This window comes from Neolamprologus brichardi, chromosome 12 (genome assembly GCF_056152115.1).
Source record: "Neolamprologus brichardi isolate AB-2024 chromosome 12, ASM5615211v1, whole genome shotgun sequence".
NCBI classification, from domain to species: domain Eukaryota; kingdom Metazoa; phylum Chordata; class Actinopteri; order Cichliformes; family Cichlidae; genus Neolamprologus; species Neolamprologus brichardi.
Genome location: NC_142115.1, coordinates 860,001 through 882,157, shown reverse-complemented (window position 1 = coordinate 882,157; position 22,157 = coordinate 860,001). Strand labels below are relative to the sequence as shown.

At 41.1% G+C, this 22,157-nt stretch overlaps 1 protein-coding gene across 1 annotated transcript in view; it reads left to right on the top strand.

Annotated features, from left to right (window-relative positions):
* Nucleotides 1-22,157, top strand: part of arid3c (AT rich interactive domain 3C (BRIGHT-like)) — a 68,773-nt gene that overhangs the window by 12,006 nt on the left and 34,610 nt on the right. Inside the window, exon 3 of the mRNA XM_006802557.1 lies at nucleotides 15,544-15,616. Coding sequence (XP_006802620.1) covers nucleotides 15,544-15,616 — 73 coding nt within the window. The remainder of the gene's footprint in view (nucleotides 1-15,543; nucleotides 15,617-22,157) is intronic.

Genomic DNA, 22,157 nt, shown 5'->3' with positions numbered 1-22,157 from the left:
CTCTGACATTCACACTCCGATGGACGAATCGCAGAGTGACTTGGCGTTCGTATCTTGCCCGAGGATATTTGCCGTGCAGAAATGTTCCTCATCAGCATTGAATGGATTAATATTACTTCTGTTTATGTTTAAGGTTAAGCTAATTTTAAATACTTTATTTGATTTAATGTCCAACAATGTCCGAGTTCTATAAATCATGCTTCTTATAAAACGCGTTTCTACTCTACATGAAAACTTAAAGTGTTTATAGAACATTCATCCATTCACACCACCACCTTTATCTAGGCCTCACTGTTCTCTATCTGACAGCTACACTCGGATGTATTTGTATGATTGGGAGAGCTACTTCAGGGTCAGGATCTCAAAGATCCTTTGGCATGCAGACTGAAGCAATAGCCAGAGATCAAACCACCGAGTTTCCCATTATTACAGTAGATGCTCTACCATTCAGGCTACAGCCACCCATAAGCTGAGAAACACAGGGCTACGTCTTGACTCTGTGAAAGTATCTAAACTCAGTAGCAAAAACAAAATATCAGATGAATCAGACAAAGACTTGAGCAGCGTTTGACATGGTTAACTGTTAACATCAACACCCGGTCAAACTTATTAGATTCAGACCTTCTCATAGATGCTAATCTGAAAGCACTGGTGATGCTTGCACCAGGTAGACTTGCCTGTTTTATTAGATCAGATATGGCGTCCCGGCTTCATCATCATCAGAGCTCTTCTTGCTAACGTATTAAATGAGCAATTAACAACTTCTTCACGCTTCTCTACATCATACATGGTGGCCAAGGTGGCTACCAAGAGGAAAGGCTGTTACGATGATAAATCACTGAAGCCTGTTTACTTGCTAATGCTAGCTGTTTCCAAACAAAGTGTAGATGGTAACTGAGCTCAGAGCAGTGATGGCACAGTGAGCAGCAGCCTGCAGACGATGGCAGTAATGTAAAAAACGAGGATGCAAGCAGGTGGAGAGCTTTATGGGAGAGTGGACAGCTGATCACCTTCTGTGCAGTTCTGATGACCCTCTGAAGTGTTTTCTTATCGGTTGTTGTGCAACAAGCGCACCACACAGGGATGGCGTGCACCAGCACACTCTTGATTGTGGCTCGATAGGACACTAGCAGGTCAGTCTGCAACCTGTTCCATCTCAAAACCCTCAGGAAATGGGCTCCAGTGGACAAAGGTGGGTCCACTGGAGACCCAAGACCCAAGAGTTCTGACAACAGAGCTGTTATCAGGGGAGAATTTTGATTGTTCTCTCATTTAAGCTACAGTCGTATTTTTAAATGGTTATACAAAACAAAAAAACAAACACCAGAGGCATTGGCTGCATTTTTAGATAAATAGTTGCATATAATTTTATTGTTTTCAAAATTTGTGCATGAGTTTTAAAATGTACAATTTCTATTTGCATCTCAAGTTATGAAAATCATTCCCTAAACATGTTTGTGGTTTTCACAGTAAAACAAATATAACTACGACTAGGATTTTATGTTAGTGTGTGATGCAGTACATAGAATCAAAATTCATATGTGTAATGTAACTGAAATGTTTAATTTTGTGGGCTACAAAAAATAATGAAGTTATAGACTATATCTATATGAAACGTGTATATTTACTGCATTTGAACCATATGTAGCACCTGCAGATGTGTTTTAAAAAAGGCTTTGATCTCGCCACCTCGTTTGATTTTCATGCCACCCTAAGAAGATTTCTCTAGCTCCACCCCTGCACTCGACTGTTAGAGAAGAATAATGCACTGTGCCACCAAGCAAAAAGTACCACTTTACAATAAGACTCCCCTTATAGATGGCTAATAAATAGTTTATAGCTATATTATTAATTAATCTGTAAATGCTTTATAAACTATTATTAATGGTTTATTATGCATTAGTTAAGGGTGAGAAGAGAAAAAACTGGCCGGTTTCTTGCCAAATAGTGAGACAAATGTGTTCACCTATATATTTCATCTAGAGTTGCTATATTAAACATTTCAGACTAAGTTACTATCCTGTAAGCACAATCAGCATTTGTAAACATATTTTTTATCATATAAAATTGTACTTCATAAATGCATTATAAATATCCATAACTATCAATCGGAGCTTTGTTGTAAAGTGTAAAGCATAACACCATTTATTTATGACTACTAAACATTTATAAATGACAAATGGGAGCCTTGTTGTAAAGTTTAAAACATGTCAGCATTTATTTATGATCAACAAACATTTCTAAGTATTACTTGGCATTACTATAAAAAGTATAAAGCACCAACAGTTATTTAGTATTGCTAAACTATACAAGCATTTTAAAGATAGCTAAAACTATATTAAGGAAACCAATCCCATCCCTAAATTCACCACTGGCATAAAACAAAGGAAAATTATAATAATTATAACATAATAAATTATTATACCTTAACTGAAACTGCACAGCTGTATTATTTACTCTACACACATTAATACAAATCAAAATATTAAAATAAACCCAATAAAATAAACTAACAGGTAAATCTCTTAGTTGTGTGGAAACTCAACATATACGTGAACAGATCTTTGAAAAACGGTTGGTTTTGCAGATCTTTGCTTCAGTTCAATATGCTCAAAACAAACAAAACCACTTAGAACAAATTAGGGTTTCAGACAGATTTCCCTCTTTAAATTGGAAGCAAAGTACCAGCTGCCTTCATACCTTCTATTTTGTTTTTTACTTCATCACTGCCTTGAATTGCAGCCTCACATCGCTTAGCAAAAGCTAGTACCGTCTCTCCACTAGTTGGACAGTAGCTCTTGGTAAACATTGGGGACCGCGATAGCAAGCTCCCCAACTGATGAAGTGGACACAACAGTGTTCCTGTTGAGCCCATGCTTCTGGAAAGCTTTGGTCATGGTCTTCGTCTTTGGAAATGTCTTGAGGAGGGATTTGTATCGCTGCACAATGTCATTTGGCGTTTGAACTGAAAATGAAAACAAAGCAAATAATTAGAAAAGCAAATGCACAAAGCATACTAATCTATATATATACACACACACATAGACAGATATGTATATATGATGTAGCAAACACAGAGTAGTTTTTAGAACAAATTAAAATCATAATACTATGTTTTATGTCACATTTATAGTATCCTCTTCTGTAAAATCTTCTCTTCCAAAATGTTTTGCTCACCACGCTGCCGGAGCTTCTTCCAGTCCTTCTTGGGTTTCTTGACTCTTGAATGCTTTTTCTTGTATTTGTGCTTTCGCTTCTTTGGGGATGAAGATGAGGATGACCACACAGACGATACAGATGAAGATGCGGAAGATGAATCTGAGTTTTCAGAACCCTTCGAGGAAAATGGATTATTGAATGGTTCGATATTTTACACCACTCAGATTACACTGAGTGACAAAGATGTGCAGAGTAGCTGCTACTTCAAAGTCCTCTGTTTTTCGATTACACAATTGATGATTTAGTCAGCTTATGTGCTTAAAAAGAATGAGGATTTTGTTAAAGAAAATCATCATGTGAATAAAGTGTATTAAAAAAATATTTTAGTAATCGAGTATTCTATTATTCCATCGACTAATTGAGTAATTGGATAAGAAATACTTTTGCCTCATTAATGAGGAAACAGGTGTTTGAAAATGAACTGCTTATTGGATCATGTTCATCATCTGTCAAAAAACAGCATCTAGTGTCTAATGCCATACGAAAAAATAAAAACATTTAAATGCAAAAGTAAATAAATAATGTCAAGTGTAGTAAAGTCAGATAAAATAACTTCTTGGACGGCTTTCTTCCATTAGCAGGAAGCAGAAATACGTGTGTGTGTGTGTGTGTGTGTGTGTGTGTGTGTGTGTGTGTGTGTGTGTGTGTGTGTGTGTGCTGTAAACAGCGACGACGATGATGTTGATAATGATTCACTGACCAATCCTCACTGGCTCAGTATTTCTGGCTCAGTTTGTACATTTTAGTTGCCTGTGGGGGAAAAAGATTTCATTCATAAATTCTGATAACATTTCATTAATATAATGTTTGATATTTTTTAACTTTAAATCTGAAAAATAATGTTACGAAAGCCTAGAAATAAATATGGTCTAGTACACAAATCTAAATATTATGTCAGGCTGAGTTAACAGGGCCTCATTACTTACGTAGCTTTACTTTCTTACTGTGTAAAACACAGAGTGGTGGATGGAGCAGCTGCGAGGTTCACTTCTCTTCACGTCTGTTTGTTGGTGGTTTAGAGAAGGACTCCAGTTTTTTTCCCAGTAAAGCTTTTAATGGTGATTATGGGGATGGTGCTGCTGTTATGGACACTAGAAGAAGAAGCTGTGGTGCAGAAGCACAGTTGTGGAGGAGATGATGGAGTTGCATGATTCTCACATTGGAGGAAAATTAGGAGGAGGACGGAGCAGCAGCAGTGGGAGTGACCGAAGAATCAGATGTATTAAACAACAAGTTGAGCTCATCAGCTCTTTTCACATCAGATAACAGTGGCTGTCTTTTCCTTTTATTGTATCTTTTATTGTATCTGTTCTTCTGCTCATGTTGTACCTGTTTGAGCTGTTCTGTCACCATCTCTAAAATTTCTCTGGTTGAGGATGCTCTTTATGTCACTTGGCGTACAGTCTTTGTAGGTATGATGGTGCCTCTACAGAAGTTTAAGTAAGTTGTTCTTACTGTCCATACAGTCCAGTCTGTGCATGTAAAGCAGGGCCTTCGAGCTTTCAAAGGCATCAGGTGTCCATTTTTGGACTGTAAAATTATTTGCAGGCTGTCTGTGACGAAGGGGTTTTAACACGAATGCAGAAAAACCGAGTTGTGGTCGGACCTTCTCAGTGGTGCTATGTCAGTAGCTCTGTAAGCGTCTTTGACACTGACGAGTCAGCTATTATATTTTCTCTGACACGGCAGACAACCAATTGTGTGAATCCACTCAGGTGGGAGAGAGGGAAATGTGATTGCAGTCTCCTTATATTATGAAGAGTGGATGACACGGGATTTTGGCTGTTTCCTTGGGTGGAATATACACAGTTATTGTCCCAATATGACTGAATTCTCATACGTCAGTATCAGGACAACACATCTTCTTTTTTTACTTTACGGAGCAGCAAACAACGTTTCCAGGTTAAATGAAGATTTGCTCTCCAGCTTATTTATTTATCTGTTTTTATCTGTTTATACCAGGGAGTCAAGTACTTGTGATCTGATGCTTTCTTTTTCCAAGAAGCCACAGTATCTGTGGTCACACAGTGAAGATGCTGTTATAAAGATATTCACCTTCTGTGGAAGCAGAGCTCGGTGCACGGTGTTGGCACACGGCAATGAAAAAGGTAACACTGGACAAATGACAGTTTTAAAGTTCCCCACTGCTCTGTAATCCATTACGGTGAATTTTATTAAAAATGATCAGACAAACACTTCAGGGAATGCTGTTAAATGCAGAGTGGTGGGTGGGTTGTTTTGCATTTTGAGAGAAGCAAATTGAGTCTAAAAATAGATCACAGGCGCCGTTGTTACCAGCCCCACTTAGGTGTTAGAGGTTCGAGTTATTATAGGTTGGTTATTAATTATGCTTTGGACTTCACAAACGAGACTTTGGAGAATGTCTTGAGTTTCATCTAGTATAGTTAAGGTATTGCTTCCTGTCAGTGAGCAAATCAAGACCCTGTTAAAGTCTTTGGTGAAGATTTTTCTTCAAATTGTTATATATGGTGTAAATGTTTGTGTGTGCATCCAGCACTGTTTAGCTCAGTATTCAGGATGGATGGTTGTATGACAGGTTACTGTTTGCTGAATAACTCGCCAGCTCACTCAGTTTGGAAACTCTCATTGTAGTTTGTTAAACACTGATTTATGATAAGCTAGGACTGGGCGATATGGCCCAAAATTCATATTAAGGCTGCTCAATTAATCGAATTTTAATCTCGATTACGATCTGGGCTTTCAACGATCATTAAAAATGACTGAGCCGATCATTAGCCCCTCCCTCGTGCTTTACTCTCGCGCTGCTCCATGTGGCAAATCGAGCGCACCTCTCTGCATTTCGAACACGTGTCACAACAATTAAGAGCAGCGGTCTCCAACCTTTTTTGTGCCACGGACCGGTTTATGCCCGACAATATTTTCATGGACCGGCCTTTAAGGTGTCGCGGATAAATACAACAAAATAAAACTAGTACCGGTACCGATTTATTCATAACACACGTGAAAAGACCCAGGAAAACCGAGTTAAAGATAAAAACGATAACAAAATAACGCTGAAAACCGATAAAAACCCTGAAAACTATACATTTCACACCTGAGCCTCAACTCTCGCGACCCGGTACCAAACGACTCACGGACCGGTACCGGCCCGAGTCCCGGGGGTTGGGGACCGCTGATTAAGAGGACCTGAGGGAAGCTCGGAAAGCTCAGCAGAAGTTATTTGGAGAGGAGAGTGACTGCTGTTGGTTGAAAAGAGGTAAAAAAAACTTGAGTGGTGTGGAAACATTAGTAGTAGTAGACACAGTGTGTAAACTTTGCTACAGTGTCGTAGCTGCACCACAGAGAAACACTGCAAAGTTCATTAAACATAGATGTTTACATTTTTCATTTATTTCTTATATTGCAAACATTTGCACTGTTATCAGTATTTGCAGTATTTTATATTATTTTTTGACAATCTTCAAAGTCATTATTCAACGTAGATGTCTTTCTGAAAGCGCTGTAACTAAGTTTAAGAATATAATCCAGCCACTGTTATCATCGTCAATGCCCTGTACCAACACAGAGCAGAGCAGCTATCTGAACGCTACTCCAACAGAGGTCGATTATCTTGTTAATAATTTCACCTCCTCACTACGTACGACTCTGGATACTGTAGCTCCAGTGAAAACTAAGGTCTCTAATCAGAAGTACCTGACCCCGTGGTATAATTCTCAAACACGTACCCTAAAGCAGATGACTCGTAATCTGGAGAGGAAATGGCGTGTCACAAATTTAGAGGATCATCATTTAGCCTGGAGAAATAGTTTGTTGCTTTATAAGAAAGCCCTCCGCAAAGCCAGAACAGCTTACTACTCATCACTGATTGAAGAAAATAAGAACAACCCCAGGTTTCTCTTCAGCACTGTAGCCAGGCTGACAAAAAGTCAGAGCTCTTTTGAGCCAACCATCCCTTTAACGTTAACTAGTGATGACTTCATGAACTTCTTCACAAATAAAATTTTTATCATTAGAGAAAAAATTACCAATAATCATCCCACAGATGTAATATTATCTACAGCTACTCTTAGTTCCATTGATGTTAAGTTAGACTCTTTTTCTCCAATCGATCTTTCTGAGTTAACTTCAATAATTACTTCCTCCAAACCATCAACGTGTCTTTTAGACCCCATTCCTACAAAACTGCTCAAAGAAGTCCTGCCATTGATTAATTCTTCGATCTTATATATGATCAACCTATCTCTAATAATCGGCTATGTACCACAGGCCTTCAAGGTGGCTGCAGTTAAACCTTTACTCAAAAAGCCATCTCTAGACCCAGCAGTCTTAGCTAATTATAGGCCAATCTCCAACCTTCCTTTCATATCAAAAATCCTTGAAAGAGTAGCTGTCAAACAGCTAACAGATCATCTGCAGAGGAATGGTTTATTTGAAGAGTTTCAGTCAGGTTTCAGAGTTCATCACAGCACAGAAACAGCTTTAGTGAAGGTTACAAATGATCTTCTTATGGCCTCTGACAGTGGACTCATCTCTGTGCTTGTCCTTCTTGACCTTAGTGCAGCATTCGATACTGTTGACCATAATATCCTATTAGAGCGATTAGAACATGCTGTAGGTATTACAGGTATTGCACTGCAGTGGTTTGTATCATATCTATCTAATAGACTCCAATTTGTGCATGTAAATGGAGAGTCCTCTTCACACACTGAGGTTAATTATGGAGTTCCACAGGGTTCAGTGCTAGGACCAATTCTGTTTACATTATACATGCTTCCCCTAGGCAGCATCATTAGAAGACATAGCATACATTTTCACTGCTATGCAGATGACACCCAGCTCTATCTGTCCATGAAGCCAGATAACACACACCAATTAGTTAAACTGCAGGAATGTCTTAAAGACATAAAGACTTGAATGGCCACTAACTTTCTGCTTCTTAACTCAGATAAAACTGAGGTCATTGTACTCGGCGCTGAAAATCTTAGAAATATGGTCTCTAACCAGATTCTTACTCTGGATGGCATTACCTTGGCCTCCAGTAACACTGTGAGGAACCTTGGAGTCATTTTTGACCAGGATATGTCCTTCAACGCACATATTAAACAAATATGTAAGACTGCGTTCTTCCATTTGCGCAACATCTCTAAAATTAGAAATATCCTGTCTCAGAGTGACGCTGAAAAACTAGTTCATGCATTTATTACTTCCAGGCTGGACTACTGCAATTCATTATTATCAGGATGTCCAAAAAACTCACTGAAAAGCCTTCAGTTAATCCAAAATGCTGCAGCAAGAGTCCTGACAGGGACTAGAAAGAGAGAGCATATTTCTCCTGTTTTGGCTTCCCTTCATTGGCTTCCTGTTAAATCCAGAATTGAATTCAAAATCCTGCTCCTCACATACAAGGTCTTAAATAATCAGGCCCCATCTTATCTTAATGACCTTGTAGTACCATATCACCCTATTAGAGCACTTCGCTCCCGCTCTGCAGGCCTACTTGTTGTTCCTAGAGTATTTAAAAGTAGAATGGGAGGCAGAGCCTTCAGTTTTCAGGCCCCTCTTCTGTGGAACCAGCTTCCAGTTTGGATTCGGGAGACAGACACTATCTCTACTTTTAAGATTAGGCTTAAAACTTTCCTTTTTGCTAAAGCATATAGTTAGGGCTGGACCAGGTGACCCTGAATCCTCCCTTAGTTATGCTGCAATAGATGTAGGCTGCCGGGGATTCCCATGATGCATTGAGTTTTTCCTTTCCAGTCACCTTTCTCACTCACTATGTGTTAATAGACCTCTCTGTATTGAATCGTATCTGTTATTAATCTCTGTCTCTCTTCCACAGCATGTCTTTTATCCTGTCTTCCTTCTCTCACCCCAACCGGTCGCAGCAGATGGCCGCCCCTCCCTGAGCCTGGTTCTGCCGGAGGTTTCTTCCTGTTAAAAGGGAGTTTTTCCTTCCCACTGTCGCCAAAGTGCTGCTCATAGGGGGTCATATGATTGTTGGGCTTTTCTCTGTATCTATGAAGCGCCTTGAGGCGACATTTGTTGTGATTTGGCGCTATATAAATAAAATTGAATTGAATTGAACATTGTTATTGTTAAATAAATATCGTCAAATAATCGAGATCTCAGTGAAAATAATCGTGATTATCATTTTTGCCATAATCGAGCAGCCCTATTTCATATCTCGATATTCTTTAGCTGGATGGTGATATACGATATATATCTTGATATTTTTTAAAAGCAATAAAGTAAGAACAAAAAGAGAGTTCTTAGTCACACTGTGTCCCAGATCTCACACAGGCACCTTTATTAACATATAGCGTAGATGTACAAGAAACAATTACTCAGAATTAAATGATCAGCATTTATTAAATAATAATGCTCCATAAATAAAAGAAAACAGCTGCTCTGTTTCCAACTTGACTGACAGCCTTGAGTTTGAAATCCTCTTTGTAACCGTGTCTCTGAACAGGTGCCATTTGTGGTCCTTATACACACAGTACAGTAATATTATGTTGAAGCACAGTACGTATCACTCTGCGAGGCTCCTGACTATGGTATAGGGCTGCCACGATTACGTCGACTATCAAAATCGTCGACGACTGATTTAATAGTCGACGTGTCGTTTGAAGCTTTGTAAAATCACAAAAGACGCAGGAATAAGTAGCAGGATTTAAGAGTGTAATAATGGACTGAAACAGAAGATGGCAGCACTGCATGTACAAGGATGCCAGCTGCCGTTAAACCCCGAAGAAGAATAAGCTCTGTCCCAGAATTCATAGCGCAGCCCAGCTCAGTTTCCAACAATGGCGGCAGCTAGTTAGTTTTAATATTACTCTTATTATTCTTTCTGGGTCACAAAATAAACGTTTAACATATTTTCAGGCGAGAATGTAGCTGTGTAAACCTCAAATATCTGCTCAGTTTATCAAGACACCACATATTTTCAAAAGCGCTCCGACGTTTTCGGAGACGTCTGTTAACCACTAGCTCGATAGCTAGCCGGGGGCTAGGCTCACTAGAGCCGTGAGAACACCGGACTCCCGGCTAATCGTTTTCAAACCCACCGCCGTCTTTCGCTACTCAGGTTAAACATGATATATAAGTCACTTAGATAACTTAAAAATGTTATTGTTTGGCTTTTTTTAGTGTTTTATTTGTTCCTGAGTAAATCGGTTTGGCTGAGATTAAAGTTATAGTTTTTACACAGCTGAATAAACGTCAAGCAGACAGCTGATTATCAGAAGTGTGAGATGCTCCAGAATTTACTCCGGTGTCCTGTTATATTTTAGATAGCAAGGAGTTTATTAAACTTCCCCGAAACAATCTGCAGATTTCATTCAGTAAAAGGACTCGATGTTCCCTGATAAAGCATTGCTTTAGATGGAGCGACTCTTGAGGGACGGCTGTTATGAGGAAAGCCCAGAAACTTTACCAGCAGCACACATCGTTGTGTGTCTCATCTTTCGGTCTTTTACCGATGCTAATCTGCTATTTTTCTTCCTTGGTTAGGTTTAGGGATCAGAGATCTGATCTAGATTATGTTATTATGATTTGGACACATCGTCAGTTGTGGACCTTGGATTCATCGGGTGTTTCAGCCATTTTCACTAGACACCCTCATCCAAAGAGGCCCTGCCAGGTTGATCAGGCCCTGGAGTGTCACTGGTTTATGTTTAATTGTTATTTCTCTTCTTCTTTCTGCTGTTTTAGTTCTATTCACTGCAACTGAGAAATAATACTTACCTCTTCAACATTTATAGAGCCTCACTTCTTCAAAGGGACAGAAAAGGTGACAGAGAGAAGTAAGACAAAAGGGACAAGATAGGAGAGAGCAGAGAGGAGAGCTGGAAGGGGGGGTGCCCGATCTGGGTTCCCACACCTCCCCGCCAGATCGGGCTGTACGCTCTACCTCCCCACTGCCTCCCAGAAAAGGGAAGAAGAGCAGAGAGGAGAAGAGCGGAGTATTTTCTTTTCTCTCGTGGTTAGCTGACTGCCTTAGCTGCCCAAGTGATTTCAGCCCTTTTTAGCCATAGCCAGTGACGAGTCCTCTCAGCAGTGTTAGCTAGTTCTCTGATAGCCTGCCGTTGCTCCTGTCCTCTGATTCCAATCTCTCTGAGCAGTTTTGCTGTTGTGCTGGCAACAAAGCCCCTGCACCCCACTTCCACCGGGCGCACCTTGATCTTCCAGCCTCTGTCCTCTGCCTCAGCTGCCAAGTTGGCATACCGCAGCTTCTTACGCTCAAACGCTTCCTCAATTGCTTCCTCCCATGGTACCGTCGCCTCAATGACATACGCAAGTTTTCGGGAGTTAGACTAAAGGACGAGGTCTGGTCGCAGAGTAGTTGTTACGATCTTGTGGGAAAAATTAGCCTCTGATCCAAGTCCGCTTTCATCTGCCAATCCCTGGCGGCCTTCAGCGGGCCCAGGTCTGGGGTTGAGGGGCTCGTCTCCTTCCCGGACAAATGTTGATGAAAACTGACGCTCCTCTTGGTTTGTGAAAGGTTGAGTGTTAATGGATTTTCTTTTCCACTCAACTTTCTCAGCTAGACACCTGAGAACCTCAGCTAGACACCTGAGAACCTGGTTGTGGCGTGGGTGTGGTCTCTGGCCGGCTGCAGAGGAGGGGTGACGCAGTGAGCTCCCGGGGCGGCGCAGGGGCGGGGTGAACAGGTGTGCTGGGATGTGAATGTGACTCTTTATATGTTCACAGTGACAGTTGGAGGAGAGAGCAGACGTGACAGCAGAGCGGGAGTGTCTGTGTCCCAGTAAAACAAAACCACAGTGAAACCAAATCTGTAAATAAAGAAGTGCTGTCATTATGTCTGTGTCCTGTCCATGTGTAACGGGTCCAACGTCACACTGGTTGTGTCTCCATGTGTGTCTGCCCTGAGTAAGGCTGGTCCTACAACCAACCAAGATGTGCTTGAGTGTTGCTGGGACTGTACACAGGGGGCAGGATGGATCCTGTCCAAACCACAGCTGCAGATTTATTGGGGAAGGCAGCACATCGTATGTCGCTCGGATGATGAAACTTAGGCTATTAGCCTCCATGCCCCAGATTTCACTCCATGAGAGTTTCCTCTTTTCCACACTCTCCCAATTCACCCAGTGACCCTGTTTGGCCAGCGCCACGGCTCTGGCATGTCTGGCTGTTTCCTCCTGTCGTCGCACCTCCTCCACCACCATTTTCTGACGTTCGGTTACAGACGCCTGTTGCCACCGAGGTGTTACTGCGCCAAGACCAAATCCTCGTTGGTCGTGACCCACCACATCACAATGCTGAAGAGCAGATTTGGCCTGTAGCACAGATGTGGATGGGGTCCACTAGTAGGGTGGGAGCAGTGCTTCTCACTATGGGGTCCCGGGAGTCTGTGAGTGACATCTCAAGCCTCACTTTTGCACATTTAAACTCCTCAACCAGGCTGGGGATAGGCAATGACAGTATCCCGTCGCTGTAGAGTCCAACGCTGCTGAGGCATTTGGGAAGTCCGAGCCACTTCTTAACGTAGGAGCTCACTAGCCTCTCTAGTCGATTGGCATGATTGAGTGAGACCTCGTAGATTGTCACTGGCCACACTGGTCTGGGTAAAAACCCAAACTGGAAGCACCAGAGCTTCAGTTTCCCTGGGAGTGCAGTGTTGTTAATCCGCTGAGGTCATCAGCCAAGTTCTGCCTTAGTTATTCTAGTTGCCACGTATCATTGAGGTCTGCATTGTACCACCGTCCCAGGCTCTTTATGGGCTTCTCTAAGACTGTTTGTACGACAATGGACTTCGATCAGGGTGCTGATACCCTGAGGACTGTGGGGATTCTCCTGCCTCTGGACTTCAATCGACTGATTTGACTTACTTCTTAAAAAGTATGTGTCAATGCGAGGCTCCTTTCTCAGCTCGCTGAGGCACTTCTTCCTGCCTTGGTGGATTTTAAGCCCATGTCAGTTGTTAGTTTTGACCAGCCACAAGTGAAGGGAGTATCTGCCATCAAACAAGAAGACAGCTGCATGTAGCTATGATGGTGTTTGCTAGTTCACCTTACATGCATTAATGTAATAACGTGGTTAGCCTACTCAACATAAATTACACACGAACAACATGAAGCTACTCACGCAGAGAAGAACGGCTGCTGCTGCATCATCATCCTCATCATTTCTGCTACACTGGCAGGGCTAGGGGCCAGGACTCTCCTCTTCGGGTTTTTGGGGGATGTTGCTAACTCCGGGTCCGATAACAGGCACCACACCCGCAGTAGATGTGCTCGGTGTGAGGTCTCGCAGCAAGCTATCAAATACGGCGCATTTCTCGGCTTTTAAAAAAACGCTATGCGTCGCCAGGTGTTTCATCAGATTTGAGGTGTTACCTCCTTTGACAGCATCACAGTATCAGCTTAAAGCACTTGTTGCAGCTGCTGAGTTTGCATCTTTTGCTGTGAAGTACAGCCAGACTTTTGACCGCTTTGCCTTGGACATTTTTAATCTGTAGCTCTGCTCTAAAAGAATGTACGTACCTGGACCCGCCTACTATCCTTGCAAAGGTAAAATGATTGGCTAGAATCCAAAGTGTATGACATCTCAGGGGAAAAAAGCACCGAAATGTGCGCAGCTTTTCGGTCTGGTTACTACCGTTTATGTCAGAACCATCATGGCACCGGATACCGGTACACATCCCTAGATATGGATGTATCCTCATCTCTCTAAGAAGTCCCAGATGTTATCAACAAACACATCAACACACACAACAATCAACTAAAAATCCAAACGTCAGCGAACCTAATAATCCAACTTTATGAAAATGATTTCCACATTACTCACACGTGTACATCACTCAGGGCCTTGTAGGCACAGAGCATTCAGAGAGAATCAGTTTCAAGTTTGGTTTTCATGTTTTATTAATAACTAAAATCCATTATCTGTATGTTTGTCACATATCTGACTAAGTATAGTTACTGTAGGTAATAAACTGAGAAATCTCCTCACTGCAATATACTGAACTAAAATCCAACTGCTGCGTTAGAGGCTGGATTAACTGAGCAGGACCCTGGATAGTTATCTGTGTCCAGCTGAGAGTGAATGCATTAAACAAATGAACTTAAATCATCAGCGTCGTCTGTACTGACAGCTTTCACTGTAACCATCCCTTTATTATTAGACAGCTATGTGGGAACATTTGCACTCATATGTTCAGCTAACAGGAAAAAGAGATGAGTGGAAAATTAAAGACTTTCAAATCTTTTAAATTCTGTTTTGTAAAAAACATTTTTGATTTGAAGTAATTATTAATGGATTAATAATTCATTTTATACATAATAAATGATTATTGATGTTTTTATTTCAAATTAAGTTATTAAATAACGAATTACCTGATTAATGTTAATGTTAAAAGACTTTGCCAAATGAATTTACTAATGATATTTTATTCATTACTGAAGCACAAAGTTCTTTATTTTGATGTGCATGACTCTTCTGGTCCTTCGTTCAGTGGAAATATTGGAACACCTGAACTCGTCCATAGTCCTTTACACCTCAGGTGACCACAGACCACCTCCAGGGGACAACTCCCACCAGGGGTTAAATGTCTCAGTCTCTTAGATGAGAGGTCAAACATCTTTGCAAACTTGAATAAGTCAGTTGCCTTTTTTTAAGCTTGTGAATCTCTGTTTGAATCCCTGGCAGTGCCAGAAGCATGACCACACATGCTGTGAACTATTGTACAGATTCATGTAGCACCTTATTCTGTGTAATCACTGAATTTCTTTTTCCTATTTTGAATCTTTTTTCTGTTTCAAATGTCATTTTTCACTGCAGCAGTTTAGGCAACAAACCACTGGATTAGGAAACATGATGTTTTATGCCTACAAAGGAGCAACAGTGACAGAGAAGGAAAAATAATGAAAATTAATTAATTAATTAAAAAATTAATCTGGACAATATGTTTATGATATTTTTAGTAAAGTAATTTAGTAGTTTAGTAAATAAATAGGGCAAAACATTAGAAATAATAGAAACACAGGAAAATTACAGCCTCATTATCTTAGCATGCTTGTGCTAACTGCCCGTATTTTGTAATAAGTTAGATATATTTAAACAGAACAGAAAAACCTGACATATTGTTTACTGTAGATCTGGGACATGTAGAGCTGGAAGCTGTTTATGGACATAAATAATAACATCTGTTTTATTGACGGTGCATGTTAAACCCGTGAGATACACTCACTGTGTTCAGAATGAATCAGAATTTCTCGATGGGGCTGTCCTCACTGTTCAGGGGGCATCATCATCATCATCATCAATGATTAATCAATGTTCAAGAAATGATTTTGATATTTTGTTCTTTCTTTTTTTCAGTTATACGAACTGGATGATGATGAAAAACGAAAAGAGTTTCTCGATGACCTTTTCAGTTTCATGCAGAAACGAGGTAAGTAGAACATTCATACGTCAGTTCTGGCTTCCTAGGGGAGCAGGAGACGTGGCCCTCACAGTCACATTAACACTTGGGGGTCTATAAACAGCTTTAATGTGCTAATGTTATAGTTCCACTTACTCATAGCAGAAGTCATTCTTACAGATTGGGACTTTGTTTTCCAGATAAATGACTTTTAAAGCCAAACAGGAAATGAAATCCCTCCAAAGATCATGTTTGGTTTGTCATATTAATCTTTTAAAGCCGGTCAGAGCGGGCACGCTCCGTTTTGCGCAACTACTTTTAAATCCTGGTAGCTCTGCAACCACGTGAGCTAGCGCAATAATTTTTTTTGCATATGAAACCGGAGGAGTTGTACTTACATCTTATGCCATCAGCTTGTCCTCGGTCACAGTTTCCTTCCACATATAGTTATGCAAAAACTGCATAAAAAGCACTTGCAGCAACAAAAACATAATATTCCAGAAACACGCTTTGCTGATCCGATCAGCTGTTTGTAACACTTCCTACGTCCATCAGCACGAACTATCGCATGTCTGCCATGACCTGCCCGAAACCGGAAGTGACGTCATTTTTGCGGAAATGTCGTTTTTTACCATCAGGGTCTCATGAACCTATACTGGTGTTTTTAAAAGTTATGTTTGACTTTATGACTTTCTGTGTGGTTTCTGGGATGCTTAGGACTCATATTGCACTGCTGGAAATAGTTTATTTTGATGCATATGCTGCTTTTTTGCAAATTTGCATCATAATATTTATTTTCGTTTTTCCTGCAGTGCATAAAAATTGGTGTATTTCAAAAATAAAACTATGAAGACACTCAAAATAAATTTCCTGTGGTGGGAAACTATTTTGTGCAACTTTTTTGTATTTACAGTTTTGAGGGATAAGCCTCTTAAATTTCTCTAACTAGAAATATATGTTAAAAAACAAAAATGATTTTCTATTTTTTTGTAGTTTTTTGCACTTTTTTGCAATTTATGCAATTACTATGCACTTAATGCAGACATATTATTAAAATTTAGGCTGTAATGGTTGTATTAATATATATCAACTTGAAATGCTCCCAAAAATGGCTCCACAACATGTAAAAATATAATATAAGCTCTGGCAAACTTGGCTCTATGGTAGGTCTTAAAGGGTTAAACCAGATCTTTTAAACTATTTCTCTGCATAAGTTACCTTGAAAAAATTAAATATCAGTATAAACTCATTTCAGTTCACTTATACAGTTACTTATTTATACAGCACCAGTTCAAACCAGTGCCTGTCAACATTACAAAGAGGACTGCAGTGGTTTTGTAGGACTGTGGCTCAGCACTTGGTGACAGTGAAGAGAACCTAGAAAGGTTCATCACTGAGAGAGAGAGCCAGAAGTATCTGTGTGACTGCCACAATAAGAGCTGTTCCAATTCTCCAAATACTAAGGAAAGGAGCTTCAATGCTTCCTTTGTTGCTTCCCTTAGCATAGGATACACTGGACCGTCCTTCATGAACAGGGAGGAGAAAGTGCTGCATGAAGAACGCAGAACACTATATAAGCTCAAGATTATGATCTACGTCAATGGATATAAGTGTGGTTAAAGCGCTGTCTAATCAGTTTTCATTAGTGGTGTGTTTTGCTGTATTTTCAACAGGCTTGCGCTTTCCTATACTCTTTTAGACCGGTCTGTTGTCCACCTCATATCAGATCGTACCTTAAGGTCCAAATTAGTCCCCTCAGCCGCACAAGAATCCGGGTCACGGCACCAAGTGTTAAAAACGGTTCTTTTAGATTCTTAGGGCCAAAAAGACACAAGGCTCAAAAGTGGTCTTTTTACTTTAAAAATTATCTTTATTTTACATATCCGGATATGGAGACCTTTCTCATAACACACAACCCAAGGTCTGAAGCACAAACAGAAGCCTAGTTATTTATATACTTGCTGTCACGTCACACCACACGATCAAACAGCCTAGTTGGTTTCACTTTCACTTCATTCTAGCTGCAAAAGCATGCAGTTTACTGTCAGCACTTTTTGGCACAGAGTGTACTCAGAGTTAGGCCTTTCTTATATTAAAACAATATAATCAGCAAATACGCATTCAAAATATATAATTCAAAACTCAACACAGTATTTAGCACGAACTTCTATTTCAGTACAGTTCTGCTGGCAAAATGGACTGGTTCTTATACAGCGCTTTTCTACTCTTTCTGAGCACTCAAAGCGCTGTACACAACTTTTACATTCACCCATTCACACCCATTCGCACAAGCACATTTTTCTAAGTGCTTTCTAAGGTAACATTCACACACACATTCATACTCTGATGGATGCATCGGAGAGCAATTTGGGGTTAGCATCTTGCCCAAGGATATTTGGCATGCAGACTGGGGAAGCCAGGGATCGAACCACCAACCTTCCGATCAGTAGATGACCTGCTCTACCACCTGAGCTACAGCCACCCCCAAAAGCGATGGATGGAGGAAACTTTACAACTACGTGTCACAAAGATGTTTGTCAGTGTTAGGTTTCATAACATTTCATTAAATTGTGTGCGTGAGGATTTTAATTGAATTGAATTTGACCCTTTTAATTTATCCTGAAAGTGAATCACCCATGCATAAGGCCAGATGCAAAAATGCTCCTGTTCATAACCTTTAGCTGCAGTCTTTTTGCTCATGGTTTGGGTTACAACTCATTATGTAGCCAAGTAAAGACAGTAACACTGTAACAGAAGTGTAGAATGATGTAGCACACAAATCAAATCCTTATTTCTCTTTCATAGAGAATCATTAGTTAAGATCTTTCGATCTGCTAGAATATGATGAGCACAAAAATATAAAACATTTCTTTAGTTTTCAGTTGGACATGTCCCAACAGCTCACCCAGGAGGCGTCCTAGTCAGATGCCCAAACTACCTCGATTAGCTCCTTATGATGAGGATGAGTAGAGGCTCTACTCTGAGCCCCTCTTAAATAACTGAACTCTTTGCCCTGTCCTTAAGACAGAGGCCAGTCACCCTTTGGAAAAAAATTAACTTAATTCTTTCAGTTGATGCCCACAGCTCGTGGGGATAGGTGCGGGTATGGGGACGACGATGTACTGGTAAATTGACAGCTTTGCGTTTATGCACAGCTTTCTCTTTACCATGATGGACCCATGCAGTGTTGCACATCACTGCAAACGCTGTTCCAATCCTTGTGTCAGTCTCCACATTGTGCCTCTTGAATCCATTGGTTGACTCATTAGTCAATGAATGGACTCATTGGGCACCCTGGCATAGACCTTCCTCTGGAGGCTGAGGAGGGTGATCCCCTTAGCTGAAGTACACCCTACAGTCCCCCACAACACCTCCTTCAGCTTGATGGTTACCTTAACCTCTGGTTGCCACAATCTAGTATGGGGATTATCATTATGACAGGCACCAGCCACCTGATGAATGGACATGGTCCGTTGGGATTCAGTGTCCTCAGCCTCCCTTGGAATGAAGTGAAATACTGCTGATGTTGGGACTTCAAAATCTTGTGGACAGAGGGCCTCTGCCAGGCATTCCTAGAACACCCTCTCCATACATTTATGTGTGCCAGGCTCGTCCAGCATCCACCTCAGCTGCTGTCTTCACTTCAGGGTCCATAACATATGACCGTAGATCAACTTCTGACCTAGGGTAGCCTGCTACCACGGGCATCCTTATGTACGAACATGGTTTTTGTTATGGACAAGCTGTCCTTACCCAGAACCAGTTTGCCTTGAGAGTCCCTACCAGGGAGCAAACGCCCCAAATGACAGAGCCTCTGGGACCACATAACCCCCTCCACCACAATAAGCTGACGACACATGGAGGGAAGTCCATCATCTAACAGAGAATAAAAAGCTTAATCAGTTACAATGACTGTCAGTTTTAGAAACACAGGGTTAGCGTACCTTGTGTTTATTATTATAAACACAATGCATGTGTAGGTATTTGTGTGCTCTTATGTGCTGCTTACCTAATAATGCAAAAACGGAAAAATAGATATTTTGTTGAGTTCATACATTTTCCATTCTTGGCTCTCAGCGAAGGCGGTCGCACTTTTCTCCTCTCCTCTCCCTTATCTTCCCTGCTTAGCTTCTTGTATCCTCGTCTAGTCTCGTGTTTTTTATTACTTTTCCCTGGAACACTCTCTCACAGTCTGTTCTCTAAAACCTAAAAGAGGAATTATGGATTGGATCAACTGGTCTCTGAATGCAATTGACACCCCTTTCTCAACGAGAAGTCTGGGCTTGGGTGAGCCTGAGTGCTGAAGATATCTACCTATTCTGAACCATGGTAACAGGGTTCTAGCTGATCGGAGCTGGCTTGGCCCTGAGTTATCGAAGAATTAAGAAAGCGGAACCGGCTGTTCAAACCCCCACAAGGCTGCCCACTGGGATTGGAACGATGGGAGAGGCGTGAGTTTCTCAAAATGGGCTCATTGAGTCAGCACGGATAAGATCTTGGAGAGGCTACGGCTGCTGTGAATACTCAGAATAAGATCTCTGACTGCAGACTGGATACATCTCGGAAGGGCTAGCTCGGAATAACATCTCTGGGCGCAAATCGGATGACATCTCGGGGAGGCACACTGCCGTGAGTTCTCAGAATCGGCACCTTAGGCACAAGAATGACAACATCACAGAACGCAAGTATGGCGAAGCTCGCGGCTCTCCAATGGGAGGTTGAGAGACCAGTGTTGGACTGTAGAACTGCTTTGAAATTCATATGAGCTGTTCGCACTAAAGTAAAAACCACCATCACTTCATGCGGAGACCCTCTCGGCGCCAGCTGTGGTCTCAAGGCTGGAGCTGAACAAAAACACCCTGATGCTGAGGTGTTTTTTCTGTTATCAAACTGTTCTGTTATCAAACTGTTCTCCCACTAGGAGCTCAGTCTGAGTGGAGTTTTTTTTCTCCTCCTCTTACCTCATGTTATGTATTTTCGTTGTTTTTTTCCTATCAGCCGACCTCTCTGACATGTCTCCCCATGTGATGTTTGTGTAAAGTTGGTCAGAAGGTTCCTTTGTAAGTGCGCATGCGCCATTAGCATGCTGCCTGCTGTAACCCTAATTTCCTTCGGGATTAATAAAGTATTCTGATTCTGATTCTGATTAATGGTCTATTTTTATGTGTTTTGAATTAAATCAGCTTCATTATTTCTCAGTTTGACCACAGTAGATTCTGCTGTTTGCTTTCCTGTAATCATTATAGTAAATGAATGACTACAGAATAAAAAGTATAAAACTATAATTATAGTCTTCCTTAAGCAAAAGTCCTCTTGGATCAGAGTCCGGCTGTATGCTGAGACAGCTGCAGAGCAGCCTTAGATGGAGTAATGATGTAGCTGGCTGGTCACTTGGGCTTAGTGATAGTATGGATTGTTGTGGAGCGTTCAATTAGAATTGATTTTGGACTTAGTGTAGGGAGATATTGTCAGTGCAGAGCAGATCAGCAGCAGCTTGTTTGTGACAACTTTGATCACAGTGGACTGCTTCAAATGTCCCAGTCAGTATTTCTTGAAAACAACATTGTGTACTGACAAATAAATGTCACAGCGACAGCCTTGTTAACCGTATTAATGGAAAGTGTCAAACATGGCTTCATGCTGCTTTAATATTCTCACACATATTAATACTTTGTGAACTGTCATAGCATGTTTTAGTTGTTTGGACCAGTTCCAATGACTCTTGACATGCTGGTGTAAAAGTGTTTACCCCCCTCCTGATTTCCTATTTTAAGTATATTTTTCACACGTAAATGTTTCTGATAATCAAACAAATTTAAATATTAATGTATTGATTTTATAACATAAATATACTGTGGTGTACAGTCACACGTCTTTAGAAAGCTGAGTCCAAGTTCTCTAGCCACGCCCAGGCCTGATTACTGTCACACCTGTTCTGTGATCCAAGACGTTTGGGAACAACCAGAAACGAAGTGACTGAGATCTATCAGTGTGGAAAATGTTATAATGCTGTTTCTAAAGCTGTGGGACTCCAGTGAACCACGGTGAGACCCATCATGGCGAAAACACACAACAGTGGTGAACCTTCCCAGGAGTGGCTGACTGAGCAACTCCAAGAGCGCAGTGACGACTCACAAAAGACCAACATCCAGAGAACTGCAGGGCTCACTTGCCTCAGCTAAGGTCAGAGTTCATGACTCCACCATAAGAAAGAGGCTGGGCAACTATGGTCTGCCTGAGTTCCACGACGAAAACCACTGCTGAGCAAAATGAACACAGAGGCGTGTCTCCGGTTTGTGAAACACTCTGTGGACTGACGAGACAAAGGCCGAACTTTGTGGAAAGGTGTGTGTCCTATTACATCCAATGCAGAAGTAACACCTTTTGGCTTCATTCAGTTCTTACATCCAGCTGTGATGTCGAGCACATCCAAGTCATGATTCTCAACAGCAAAATTATGGACTGCGCATGAACTGGAAGTCAACATACGTTCCTGTCATCACAAGCTGTGGGTCGGGATTAAAACAATGAGATGGAGGCTAGCGGTGGTTTGGGCATGTTGCCCCCTGAG